Here is a 14,846-nt window from a genome sequence, read left to right on the forward strand (position 1 = left end):
TATACCGGATTGTCTCAGTAACTATTTTTTCAATAACCTCATCGGTCAGAAATAATTGTAGGTATTATGCCAAGGGGTTGTCGTGTTCAACGTCTACTTTCATAGTAGTTGCTCCAGTAAATGGGAATCTTGGGGGCGCTGCCTGATCCATACCACAGTCAATAGAGCACCAAGTCCGCACATCAGTCGCAGAATCGTCGCTGTCGTCACTTTCAGTGTCTGATGACGAATTTCCCCATGAGTCACTATCGCTCAGTTCTTCAAGTAATTCCAATTCACTATCGCTGTTTTCTAGCTGGTCTAAAACCGCTTTTGACCTAAAGTAGCATTTTTTGGACGCCATGGACGTTCTCAAGTTTCCAGGCAGAAAGAACAGTAAAAGTGCAGGCAGAGCACTGGACAAATCACTGGGGACAAAACTGAGATGAAATGGTTTCACAAAGTAATGTAATCCTGACAGATTACAAAGTATTACAATGTGTATGTGTCATGCTTTGGTTTATTTTATTTTTTTAAATTCCCGCCAGGTTCCACCCCTCTGCGTCGCGGCGCTCCCAGGAAAGGGAACGCGGAAGACGGATGCATCGGCCGGAGGACACAGCGGGAGGACATCGGGGGATCGCAGGGACAAGGTAAGAATCACTACAGAGTAATCCCGAGCGTGGCTCAGGGTTACCGCTTTTGGTACTGCAAACTAACCCTGAGCCACACTCGGGATTACCGCCAGGAAGAGTAAAGGAGAAGTATAGCCAATGGCCCTATTCTCCCTATGGATCATAGGAGTGCACTTAGTTCTGTGCTCCTGTGACCAAGATTCAGCCGACAGCGGGCTAAAGTCTGCTGTCAGCTGATGTCCCAGAGCCGGTCCAGGCTCTGCAGGGATCTCGGCAATAATGTCAGGATCCACCTAGATGCCTGATCAGAAGCTGGCTCAACCTCTCAGCATGCCACTGGGAGAATGAACCAGCTGTTCCTGCCCCCTCTACAGCCCGACGTTCTAGAGGGCACTGGAAGGTCAGAGAGCCGGTGACTGATAGAATGAGAACTGAGTGATCAGTGGTCTTTCTTTGCTCAATATATCGGTCCTAGAGGCGTCAAGGGACAGACCAATGCTGTATCTACCTAAGTGAGTATAACGGTTTATTTTTTTAATAAACCCACACTTCTCTTTTAAAAATCCTTACAGGTATGCTGTGTGAATGGGAACACAAAAATATAGTGGGGTTTTCTCAAATTTAACTGCAAAATTGGAAATAACCTTTAACTTTTTCTGAAGCTTTTAGGTCAGTCGTGTGATGCACAGGGTCCTCATTATCTCCAGCAGTGGGTGGTCATCAAGGATGCAGAAGAGTCTCAATGACATCAACACCGCACTCTGCCTCATTATGCTGTAATTCAAGGGTGCCGTGGTGACACCTCTTCAGGGGGAGGGTCCACGACACCCTACACACAACGTATGTCCTGGGCATCCTTTAACTCCCCCATAAGTCTGAGGACATCAGGTGGTGGAAAGTAAGTACAGCCATTGGAGAGGGTTTTTTTTTTTTTTTTTTTTTTACTTATAGTAAGATTTCCATGTCAAAAAAAGCCCACAAACCTTTATGGCAGTCAGATGCTGGAACTGGCGATGCGGATGAGGAATAATACGTTGAGGCTTTGACCAGTCACAAGCAGAGTACACACGGATCTCACTGTGCTGGTCGGTGGTGAGAAGTTTAGCTCCATCACATGGACTGAAGTAAGCTGCACAAAAGAAATGAAAATTATAAAGCTTTCCATGTTCATACATGCATTTCAGTGAAGAGGAGGGGGGGGGGGGTCGATGGCCCTGAGCTCTCTAGTCTTTATTGGGGATGCTGTAGTCTTATCACATTATCATACCTATCAAAAAAAAAAAAAAAGAAAACGAATGCAGCCACCACATCTAAGGGCCGGACACCTGTCATATATTACATTTTTGCTCTTGGAATTAGATACACTTTAAAGTAAAACTAAACACACACTGTTTAGTTTACAGTATCCCTTCTCTTTCTGTATGTGGATGATGGCACTTTGCATTTTAATAAAAAAAACTTTTTTCCCAATCAATATACAGCTGTCACATGACCCATATTTTTCCCAGCCTGTCTGCAGGGAAACCAGCAGGAGGAGCTTCTAGTCCTCTACTACTGGTCACATTTTTTTTTATTTTTCTTAAACCCAGCTTTTGGGATACAGCATAAAAATAAACATCAATAAAAACTGTTAGAAATTGTCATACAAATATATATTTCACATTAAATCTTTATTATTTTTTGCCAATTTCTGACAGTCCCAGGCTGTGTCGTGCCACTCCAGCATGTGCCCCAATGTTAACAAGGAGGTGAAGCCTCCATCAATCAATAAGTAATATACCACCCCCATTGTGTTTAGCGGATTAATGAGCATTGAGGAGGAGGGAGGGAGTGGGCTGTCATTTACCACTGTGTATACTCCCCCACATGTGTGACTCTATAGTCACATGGGCTGCTCAGATGTGATGGGGAGGAAATTCTCAGGAAGGAAACTCACTGAAAACTGAGCATGTGAAGAGAGTTGCCAACACTGCTCTGCAAAATGTACAACTGCAATGGAGACATGGACAGAAGGGGGGAAGATGGAGAACAGCAGGATTAAAGCGGTTGTATCCCCTGTGTAAAAAAAAAAAAAACCCTGCAGAAAAATGGCATAATGTGCTAGTATGCATCGCCTACTAGCACATTATGAAATACCTACCTTAGAACCAAGGCCCAACACGGTCGCCCAGGCACCGCTGAGGGAGCCGACATGTTCCCTCTGCGTCTCTGGCGCTGTGAGTGGCCGGAGCTGCGATGACGTCATTCCCGCGCATGTGCACGGGAGTTCACTTTCCGGCAAGGAGCTCTGAAGGTCCGGCAAGATACACTGGACCTTCAGAGCGCATGCACCGCTGGTGTCAGCGACTGCATGCAGGGTGAATATCTCCTAAACCGTGCATGTTTAGGAGATATTAATTATACCTACAGGTAAGCCTTATTATAGGCCTTATTATAGGCTTACCTGTAGGTAAAAATGAAAAAGTGGAGTATACCACCGCTTTAACCAGTTTTTTTGCAGAACACAGAAAACAAATCTCTTAGTGAATGGGGAAGTATGAACGGCATGTATGTATGTATGTATGTATGTATGTAATAAAGCATTTACTGATAGTTTTTATGATGTGGGTTTACTGACACTTTCATTTCCTGATAAATAAAGAGGCCATACCAGAGTTGACACCACGAGTGTGAGGCAGTGTATACAAGCAGCTGGACTTGTCCTTGATGTTCCTCAAGTCCCAGAGCTTAACTGTTTGATCCACAGAGGCTGTGGCCAGAAGCCAGTCACACCGAGGGTTAAATTCCACATGGGTAACTTTTTTCTTGTGTAGCCTCATCTTGAAGATCTGAAAAAAAAAAAATAACCCTGGAATCTGAATCATTGGTTATCACATACCACCAGTCTACAACTGAAAGAGTAGCAGGAACTTACATCAGACTTCCAGAAGCCTTATGCCCCATACACACGTGCAGATTATCTGCAGACTTTTGTCTCCAGACTTACCAAAACCATATAATATGAGGTCAAACCTAAACACTTTCAATTTGTATGCAATCCGGCAGGCCCTTGCACTACATAGAAAAGGTAAGTCTGCAGACAAAAGTCTGCAGATAATCTGCACGTGTGTACGGGGCATTAGGCTAGACATATACACTATATTACCAAAAGTATTGGGACGCCTGCCTTTACACGCACATGAACTTTAATGGCATCCCAGTCTTAGTCTGTAGGGTTCAATATTGGGTTGGCCCACCCTTTGCAGCTATAACAGCTTCAACTCTTCTGGGAAGGCTGTCCACAAGGTTTAGGAGGGTGTCTATGGGAATGTTTGACCATTCTTCTAGAAGCACATTTGTGAGGTCAGGCACTGATGTTGGATGAGAAAGGCCTGGCTCACAGTCTCCGCTTTAATTCATCTCAAAAGTTTTCTATTGGATTGAGGCCAGTCAAGCTCCTCCAGCCCCAACTCACTCATCCATGTCTTTATGGACCTTGCTTTGTGCACTGGTGCGCAGTCATGTTAGAAGAGGAAGAGGCCATCCCCAAACTGTTCCTACAAGGTTGGGAGCATGAAATCGTCCAAAATGTCTTGGTATGCTGACGACTTAAGAGTTCTCTTCACTGGAATTAAGGGGCCAAACCCAACCCCCACAAACCAAGGTCCATAAAGACATGGATGAGTGAGTTTGGGGTGGAGGAACTTGACGGGCCTGCACCGAGTCCTGACCTCAACCCCATAGAATACCTTTGGGATGAATTAGCGCAGAGACAGGCCTTCTCATCCAACATCAGTGCCTAATCTCACAAAAGTGCTTCTGGAATGGTCAAACATTCCCATAGACACACTCCTAAACCTTGTGGACAGCCTTCCCAGAAGAGTTGAAGCTGTTAGTCCATAAAGTTCATTATTGATTTGGCTCACCCTTTGCAGCTCTAAGACTGGGATGCCATTAAAGTTCATGTGCGTGTACAGGCAGGCGTCCCAATAATTTGGGTGAGATTATGTACATTAGGATTTAAAGTCCCCATCCACACTAAACAGCATGGATGGAGGATATTATATTCAGACAGCTGCTGCTGCGGTGGTGGTCAGAAAACCCAAACAGAGAATGTTCTGCCCAACTCCTTAGATTTTCAAATCAAAGTCTGAAGCCAGGTCAAATTTTGTTTAATTAAAACAGAATCTATCAAAATTCGAGCCATGATGACATTAGTTGTAAAATAAAAGCAAAAATAGTCTTAAGCCCAGTACACACTATCAGTTTGTGACAGCTCAGCCGCTGTACTAACTATCTAATGTCAGTACAGTGATCTCCCCTACCCAGCTTGAACACTCCAGTCAGCGCTCTCCGTCATTGGCCGAAAGCACTGATCAGGAGTTGGTGGGAAAACCTTTAATAAATACACCATGTTAATGCCCTTACACTAGGTGCCAGTTCACACTAGTGAGATGCCAGACATTGTATGTGATTCTCATCGCATTACTGTGCAGATCACATGCGATGCGATTTCAGCCATATAAAATGTATGACTGAAATCACATCTCATTTGCACCAAAATGGTGCAGGACCCTTTTATTTGGTTTGCACTGGAATCGGATCGCATGGGGGATGAACACCCATGCGATCCAATTCCTGCAACCAATCTGGGGGTGTCAATAACTTTACACTGACACCCCCAGCGGTTCGCAGATCTCAGTGTAAACCAATGTGATTCTGGTGCGATGCGAGAACCGGTGTTCTAAAATTTTGTCGGACCCATGAAAATTCCGGACCTCGTCCGGTGACAAGCCCGGGAGCGCATGCGCACAAGACATTTTCAAGGTCCGATGAAATTCTGAGACATCTCCGTCCCGCCCCCTCCAAGTCAGCTCTATAGCTCCATATGTGTATATATATATATATTTATTCACTTCCTTCCCGCCTCCTCTAAGTCAGCTCTTCAACGTGTTGTAAAATTTTCCCGCGGCGGTAACTCCTTCCCACCTCAGCCCCTCCTCCTCTCAGTCAGCTGTTCGCTAAGTCTCAGAATTTCATCGGACCTTGAAAATGTCTTAAGCGCATGCGCACCGGGGATCGCACCAGCTGGGTTATGGCGTAGCGTCACCGGAAGTGATGAGGTCCGGAATTTTCACGGGTCCGATGAAATTTTAGAACACCGGCACTGATTTGCAGGGTTTCCCCCACCAGTGTGAACGGGGACTCCATCATTAACATATCAATGGGCAATACAGGGAGAAGAAGGCCTTATCTACAGTCAATATTTAAAAGTCCATTAAATTAAATACACCTCTTTAAAGACAAAAGGGTTTCATTACACATGAATGGGAGGAAGTTTCACCTTTTTGGAGAGGCCAATTTATTTAAATTGCCTTTTAACTACTGATTGTAAACCAAGATCCCATGGTCTCTCTGCTCTGCCCATGTATTTGTTATTCATCAAGGTTTATGGCACTTTAATGAGAAGTACTAAAGATCAACAAATAAATGAGAAGAAAAGAGTCCATTAGTTATTTATCAATGGTCTATATTTTAAAGGCTGTTTACCTGAAGGCTTAAGCTGGCCGCATACTAATTGATAATCAATCAATGGTATGTAAGAAAATTCGCAGTACATTCAATGACTTGGCGAAAAGAATTCAAATGTACTTCAAAATTTTGTTTGTGTTAACATTATATGATAATTATATAAATTATATGATAATATGATTTTGGAATGAACGTAATTTCCTGAATGAAAATCACATGCTCCATAGATACAGTACAGTGAGTGAGCGTGGTCTCCCTAGGACAGTGTATTACTGGCAGGATCACCAGGGGAAAATTAACAAAAAAGCCTGCTTACCAGTCCTAAGATGTGGCGGCTGCATTTGTTTTATTTTGAGGCTTTTTTTTATTTATTTATTTTTACCTGGTATTGCCATTATTTATTTCAGGTACTTATATAGCGCTGTCAATTTACGCAGCGCTTTACATATACATAACACATTCACATCAGTCCCTGCCCTCAAGGAGCGTACAATCTAAAGTCCCTAACTCACATTCATACATACATAGTAGGGCCAATTTTATACAGGATCCAATTAACCTACCAGCATGTCTTTGCGGTGTGGGAGGAAACCGGAGTACCCGGAGGAAACCCACGCAGGCACAGGGAGAACATGCAAACTCTAGGCAGGTAGTGTCATGCTGCTAGGTGAAAGTGCTAACCACTACACCACTGTGCTGTGCTATGAACACATTTCAAGTACCTGGGTGGCTACATTCACTCACACTACATATCTATGGAGGGAGCCTTGCTGGTTACACAGGCTGGACTTCAAAACATGTCTGTCTTTCTTCGGCCCCATGCACACAGGGCGTCAGAAAAAACGAGCTGCAAAGCTATTTCTGACGCCAAGAAAAAGCAGTGTCAAAAACGTGCCTTTAGCAGCATTTCGCATTGGCGTCCATGCGCGTTTAGGCGTTTTGGCGCTTAGCAGCGTTTTTAAATAAACACAACCCTCTTCTATTTCTGACCAATCCCATTTTTCATTTTTCACATTTAAAAAAAATGCCAGACGCTGCTAAAAGCCGATATTCAGCGTTAAGCCGCGTTTAGCAGCGTCGGGCGTTTTTACAGCTTAACGCTGCTGCTCCTGAACGCACAGGCCCTGGGTTTTTTTTTTGCAGCTTAAAAACGCCTATGCCACTAGAAGCTCCTAAAAGCCCTGTGTGTGCATGAGGCCATAGAATAACATGGAGGGCGTTTTTAAGCTGCAAAAAAAAAAACCCAGGGCCAGTGCGTTCTGGAGCATCAGCGTTAAGCTGTAAAAACGCCAGACGCTGCTAAACGCATCTTAACGCTGAATATCGGCTTTTAGCAGCGTCAGACGTTTTTTTAAAATGTGAAAACAGCTCCTAACAGCAGCTGCAAAAACGCCCTGTGTGCATGGGGCCTTCATCTCCACTATGAAGGTGGATTGATGGGACTCCTAGTTTATACTGCAGTTCTGGCAAGATCAATATTTTTCTGTTCTTGATAAGATTGTACTTAGCCTGAAAAGTCATGCAGCCACCACATCCAAAGACTGATAAACTGCAAAATTTTACAATTTTGTTCTTAGGATTAGATAGGTGTTAAAATACCGCACAGAAAGCCTCCATGTAAATTTTTTTTTTTGTTTTAATGAACTTCCAAGATAATTGTTCAAAATGTGATCATAAAAGGAAAGTGACCAGGGAAGAAGGAAAAGGAGTAATAATAGCTGAAAAGAGTGACCTCTTTGTTGTTTTATAAAAAAAAAAAAATGCTTACATGAACCCAAAAACACGAAATGTAATATATTGCAACTCGCCAGTCGTGAAGTGGTGGCCGCATTTGTTTTTAACTTGTTAGGCCAAGAAAATTTTAGTAATTTTTTATTAATAATTATAAAATACATTTTTATTAATAATTATAAAATACATTTTTATTAATAATTATAAAAAATGGCCTGGTCTTTAAGGGGACAAATCCTTCCGGTCCAGTAGTGGTTAAAAAACACATGTACTTTTATGATACTAATGTTAAATTCTACTAACTGGGCATTCCCTACCCACGTCTCAATTAAGAGGTTTATTTCAGCCATTTGTACCATTTTTACTGACCACCCCCAACACACATCTCTCTCTGTACTCAGAGATCCCCCAGAGATATCTGCATGCTGATAAAAATGTCATCTGCCAAAACAGATTCCTCCCTTTCCTTCCTTCAGCTTGGCTCAGATAGGAATGACTGCAGTGTACAGAGGATGTGTCCCTAGCATGTGTGTGTGTGTGTGTGTGTGTGTGTGTGTGCGTGTGTGTGTGCAAAACCATTACACAGTGAAGGGAAGTACGACGTGCTTGTTAGAAAAATGAAATCCCTTTATAATCCCTTTAATGAGACGAGAGTAGACTGCTGCATTGTGCAGGGGAATATGTGTCCAACAATCCACTGAACTCAATATTCCCCACGTACATACAGTGGTTATCGAAAGTTTGGGCACCCCAGGTAAAAATTTGTATTAACCACTTTACCACTAGAGCATTTTGCTGTCTTACGTCTGGGCCACTTTTTGCGATTCGGCGCTGTGCAACTTTAACTGACAATTGCGCGGTCATGCGACGCAGTACCCAAAACGAAATTTACGTCCTTTTTTTCGCACAAACAGAGCTTTCTTTTGGGGGTGTTTGATCACCTGTGCGATTTTTACTTTTTGCGCTATAAATAAAAAAAGAGCGTTTATTTTGAAAAAATAATATTTTTCAAATTTTTTTTATATGAAATTCCCCCCCAAAAAAGATGTAAAAAACAATTTTTTTTTAAATTTTTGGCCAATTTGTTTTCTGCTACCCATGTTTGGTAAAAAAAAAAAAAAAAATCGCAATAAGCGTATTTTGATTGGTTTGCGCAAAAGTTATTGTGTTTACTAACTAAGGGAAAGATTTATGTAATTTTTGGTGTTTTTTTTTTTAACGAGTAATGGCGGCCATCTGCGATTTTTTTTATGCGGGACTGCGACATTGCGGCGGACAGATCGGACCCTTGACTGACATTTTTGACACTTTTGGGGGTACCAGTGACATTACTGCAGTAATCAGTGCTATAAATATGCACTGTTACTGTAAAAATGACACTGGCAGGGAAGGGGTTAATTTTATTGGAGAGGGAGGGGTTAATGTATGCCTGGTGCTTACTGACGTGTGGGGGGGGGAGGTGACTGAGTGAGCCAGGGACAGATCGCAGGTTCAGCTATGCTGAACACTCCGATCTGTCACTCCCTGTCACTTAGGAGATCCGCCTGCTCTGTTTACACAGGCGGGCGGATCTCCAAACTGGATTCCCCGACGATCGGGGCAGAGCAGCGGCGATCGCCACCGCTCCTCCCCTGGCCCGACTCCCGCTGTGAATGAAAACAGCGGGAGCGCCGCCTACAGGGGAGGAGTCTAGCGATGTAGGTCTACTGCCGATGCGTGCTGCAGAGGGTGGCGCAGGAAGCAAGACCATGGGAGAACGTCACATGACAGCCTCCAGGCAAAGTGCGACTGCACTGTAGCTCTCATTTGGCTATTGCATGTTCGTGAGCAGGTTAAATCTGTTTTTGTAGGGGGCACAATCTGCTTCCATACGGGCAGAATACAAACTTTAGCAGGTGAGAAGAAACACCAACAGCTGCAAGATGACAGTATATTGGCTTCAGTTCCTGCACATCTGCTCTGCTCCTAAATTTGCCTGGCTTTGTAAGTTTTGCCAGCACTTTTATAGTCCAAATACAGCACTTACCTCCTTTCCACAAGTCTCTAGGAGCACCACATTGCCCACATTGTCTCCAGTTACCACGCTCTGCCGACTGGCAGACACATCCAGGCTGCAGTACCACATGCTGGTGGGACACAAAAGCATTACCAGGTCAGATTTAGAATTTTTTATGTTAGACAGTAAAATTAAATTATAGAAAGATTTCCCTTTGCCCCAGTGATGTTAGATTATGACATCGCCATCAATAAAGTACTCCAAATCCTGTGTGCCTTCGTTGTTTGTGTGCCCCAGAGGCATAGCTAGTAGAGTCTGGTGTGACATAGAAACATAAAAATGGATGTAGTATAAAAAAGAAAAAAAAAAAAAAAAAAGGAAAAAACAGAAATAGACCCGAGTGAGATCAAAATACAGGTAAATGGGTGGTGTGAGGGGCATTAATGCAAACAAACTGATTTGCCCTTATTTATTGTTATTGCATTCTGTGATATAAACACTATATTGTCAAAAGTATTGTGACGCCTGACTTCACACGCATATGAACTTTAATGGCATCTTAGTCCGTAGGGTTCAATATTCAGTTGGCCCACCCTTTGCAGCTATAACAGCTTCAACTCTTCTGGGAAGGCTGTCCACACAAGGTTTAGGAGTGTGTCTATGGGAATGTTTGACCATTCTTCCAGAAGAGCATTTGTGAGGTCAGGCACTGATGTTGGACGAAATGGCCTGGCTCTCAGTCTCCACTCTAATTCATCCCAAAGGTGTTCTATCAGGTTGAGGTCAGGACTCTGTGCAGGCCAGTCAAGTTTCTCCACCTTAAACTCGCTCATCAGCAAGGTGTCAGCATACCAAGACCTTTTGGACAATTTCATGCTCCCAACTTTGTGGGATGGCCCCTTCCTGTTCAACATGACAGCACACCAATGCGCAAAGCAAGGGCCATAAAGACATGGATGAGCGAGTTTGGGGTTAAGAAACTTGACTGGCCTGCAAAGAGTCCTGAACTTAACCCGATAGAACACCTTTGGGATGAAATAGTGTGGAGACTGAGCCAGGCCTTCTTGTTCAACATCAGTGCCTGACCTTATAAATGCGCTCCTGGAAGAATGGTCAAACATTCCCATAGACACTCCTAAACCTTGTGGACAGCCTTCCCAGAAGAGTTGAAGCTGTTATAGCTGCAAAGGGTGGGTCAACTCAATATTGAACCCTATGGACTAAGACGCCATTAAAGTTTATGTGCGTGTAAAGGCAGGTGTCCTAATATAGTGTAGGTTGACTTAGACTCAACTGGTATTTTTAGTCCTTGTTTGAGAATCAGGCTGCTGCCCAGCCCTACCAAGAACCCCACTTACGCCCAGTCCTCTGTGTTTGTATACATCTGTACGGTTCGTCCATTCAAATCTTGAAGGACGGTGCTACCTGCTACCGACGACGTATATATCTGATTAGAGTTGAACGGGTCGAATTTCATTCCTGTAATACAGCCGCCAGCTCCAATCTGGAAGACAGAATGTGAGATAGTGATGAGTATTGGCTCTCAAGATCAGATTTATGCTTTCCAGAAGAACAGAAGGGAACTGCACCATACACCATGCACCCAAATCTGCGACCACTTTTACTCCTGTAACGGGCAAAGAGTTATTAGAGAGCAGGAAAATCAATGAACTACGAGAGTGTTCACCAACACCCATGCAGTTCATTGACTACAAAATGTTTGCCGCAAATGGTAGATGGTAGTTTTAGTTCATTCAAATGATGCTGCTGTGTGGGCGGAGAGTCCCGCAATTAAATTGAGACAACAGGTGCAGGGAGACGATCCCCTGTCCACTAACACAGCGAGAAGTGTGGGCTGGTGCTCTTTGGTAACATGTTACACCCTAAACACTGGTGTAAAATGTTACCAAAGGTGAACTTATCCTTTAATTGTACTTTAAATAGATTGGGGCAGCATGGAAGAAACCAACAAGCTAATTCCTGTCTGGCTGCTGTGTGTGCACACTGTATCGGACTGTAGTAGCACTGCGGACTGGCAGCAGTATGGGTGACTTCCCGTCTGCTGCCAGAATTAAAGAGAGCCGAGCTGAGTGGTTTTCTGCCATTCAGGAGAAACATTGTATTTTTATCAATGAACACAAGGCTTCCTCTGCAAGACTGCGGATACTTTAAAGCAGTGGTCCTCAACTCCGGTCCTCAGGGCCCACTAACAGGCCAGATTTTAACCACTTTACCACCGGAGGATTTTGCTGTCTTCCGTCCAGACCACTTTTTGTGCTTCGGCACTGTGCGACTTTAACTGACAATTGTGCGGTCATGCAATGTGGTACCCAAACGAAATTTACGTCCTTTTTTTCCCACAAACAGAGCTTTCTTTTGGTGGTATTTGATCACCTCTGCGCTTTTTATTTTTTGCGATATTAATAAAAAAAGAGCGAAAATTTTGCAAAAAAATGACATTTTCAACTTTGTCTTTTAAAAAATATCCAATATACTCAATTTATGTCATTTTTTTTGGCCAAAATATATTTAGCTACATGTCTTTGACAAAAAAAAATTCAATGAGCGTATTTTTATTGGTTTGCGCAAAAGTTATAGCGTCTACAAACTATGGTGTAAATACTGAAATTTTACGCAGCTTTAATTTCTGACTGCCTATCTCAATTCATGAAGTGCTAAAATGGCAGGGCAGTACAAGACCCCCCCAAATTACCACTTTTTGGAAAGTAGACATCCTAAGGAATGTTCTGAGAGGCATGTTGAGCTCATTGAATATTTAATTTTTTGTCACAGGTGTTTGAAAAATGAATAAAAAAAAAAATTTTTTTTTTTTTAACACAAAGTTGTCACTAAAAGATAAATTTCTCACACATGCCATGGGTATATGTGTAATTACACCCCAAAATATATTCTGCTGCTTCTCCTGAGTACAGGGATACCACATATGTGAGACTTTTTGGGAGCCTAGCTGTGTACGGGACCCCGAAAATCAATCTCCATCTTTAGGTTTTCTAATGGCGTAAATTTTTGATTTTACTCCTCACTACCCAACACTGTGACAGGGAAGTGAAGGGGTTAAACTGGGGGAGATCAAGGGGTTAAACCTTTATAGAGGATAGATGGCGGGTGGCCTAAACCTATTCGGGCCTAGCGCAAGCGCAAATTAGGGTCACCAGTGACACTAAATACAGTGATCAGTAGTTATCTGATATACTGTATATATTAGTGCACTGTTTTATATGGAGTGAAGGGGTTAACTGGGGAAGATCAAGCGGTTAAAAGTTTATTAGGGAATAGGTGGCGGGTGCCCTAACCCTATATGGGCTTAGCGCAAATTAGGGTCACTAGTGACACTAAATACAGTGATCAGTATTTACCTATATACTGTATTTAGTGCACAGAGTAATAGGTAGTGAAGGGGTTAACTGGGGCTGATCAAGGGGTAAAAACTTTATTAGGGGATAGGTGGCGGGTACCCTAACCCTATTTGGGCCTAACGCAGGCGCAAACTACGCTCACAAGTGACACTTATACAGTGATCAGTAAAATATCTGTATACCACTGTATATAGTGTTCACTGTGAGGGGTTTGGGGGTGATCAGGGGGTGATCAGAGGTGATGAAGGGGTTAAATGTGCCTATGTGAGGTGTGTCAGTGTAGTGTTGGTGGAAACTCACGTTTTTGGTGTGTCTCTGTCTTCTCCTGGAACCGAAAGGACTTCAGGAGGGACAGTGACATCACTTCCCCTGTCTGTGTTTACATTACACAGACAGGGGACAGATTGCCATTGGTGGGGGCCGATCTACAGACACTGACCAAAAATCATTGGTCAGTATCTGGTGATTGATCGGTTCCCTACCGAATGCCATCGGTATCGGGACCCGCGGCGCGCGGGAGCGCGCTCTGGAGCCGCGATCGCGCATGACGTTAATACTACGTGGCTGAGCGGTATCGTGCCGCACTGCCGCAGTAGTATTACCGCGCGCGGTCCTAAAGTGGTTAAGTATTACCTTGGGGAGATGCAGACTAGAGTACTGCAATCACTGAGCAGCAAATTATATCACCTGGGATGTATTTCAGTTATCTTGAAAACCTGGCCTGTTAGTGGGCCCTGTAGGCCAGGGTTGAGGACCACTGCTTTAATGCACCCTGGAAAACCACCACCATATATCTGAGGTCTTTACCCTATTGTCTCAGGTGTATTCATGCCAAGATGTGAACCCAGAGATGTGAGCCTGCCAGAAAGAGTTAAGGGCCCACTTATCTACAGCCAAGGCATTCCCTGGCCCGCAGCCACACATATACAGGCAGAAAAATTGGCCCGTACAGGTGACATCTTCCTGGTGAGTTCACACACTTGGGTTCCCTCTAGCAAAGGAGGCTAGAGGTGCATCACAGTGCTATTAGGCCCCAGTCACACTTCTGCAACTTGAAGTCCAAAGTCACATGACAAGACCCACCCTATGTTTTCCAACGACTACCGTTCATATCTTTGCGACCTTAAGTCTCAGCGACTTCAAAGTACTTCATGCACTGCTGTGGTCCAACTTTCATGAGACTTGAGGGCCATAGACTTCAATGTTGACTCTTAAAAGTCGTATGAAAGTCCCACATGAAGGTTTTACACATGACAGTTGTGTAACAGTTGTCCATTATGACTGGTCAAAGCGAAAGTTGGATCCAAGTCTCCCCCATCCAAAGTTGCACTCCAAAGTCGGGAGCCTAAGAGCCAATTCACACCAGTTTTTTGATCTGGGTTTTACCGCAGCTGTAAAAACGCAGATCAACGGAAGGACATCTAAAAAAACTATTTACATGTAGCACCCTCCTAGGTAGCTGCTAGATAAAAGCATTGTTTTGCTCCATCTACTTATCAGGGGAGCCCGATCAGTAGTTTGCCTGTTACATGTGCCCATGTGTGATTCACTTGGTCTGAGGGAGTGTCCAATGGGGGAGCCTGTTGGACAGTGGAGGAAACCCAGCCAGTGACACAC

The 14,846-nt window shown here is 43.7% G+C and overlaps 2 protein-coding genes across 2 annotated transcripts in view; one reads left to right on the forward strand and one right to left on the reverse strand.

The window, feature by feature from the left end:
* The window catches only part of ACP2 (acid phosphatase 2, lysosomal), a 272,414-nt gene that overhangs the window by 80,417 nt on the left and 177,151 nt on the right, over positions 1–14,846 (forward strand). The window lies entirely within an intron of this gene.
* Positions 1–14,846, reverse strand: part of DDB2 (damage specific DNA binding protein 2) — a 79,306-nt gene that overhangs the window by 11,004 nt on the left and 53,456 nt on the right. The window contains exons 18-21 of the mRNA XM_082270955.1: positions 11,211–11,356; positions 9,883–9,982; positions 3,265–3,442; positions 1,598–1,743 (exon numbers count right to left, since the gene is read on the reverse strand). Of these exons, the coding sequence (XP_082127081.1) occupies positions 1,598–1,743; positions 3,265–3,442; positions 9,883–9,982; positions 11,211–11,356 (570 nt within the window). The remainder of the gene's footprint in view (positions 1–1,597; positions 1,744–3,264; positions 3,443–9,882; positions 9,983–11,210; positions 11,357–14,846) is intronic.

Source organism: Pelophylax lessonae, assembly GCF_965119305.1.
Source record: "Pelophylax lessonae genome assembly, chromosome: 10".
Lineage (NCBI taxonomy): Eukaryota > Metazoa > Chordata > Amphibia > Anura > Ranidae > Pelophylax > Pelophylax lessonae.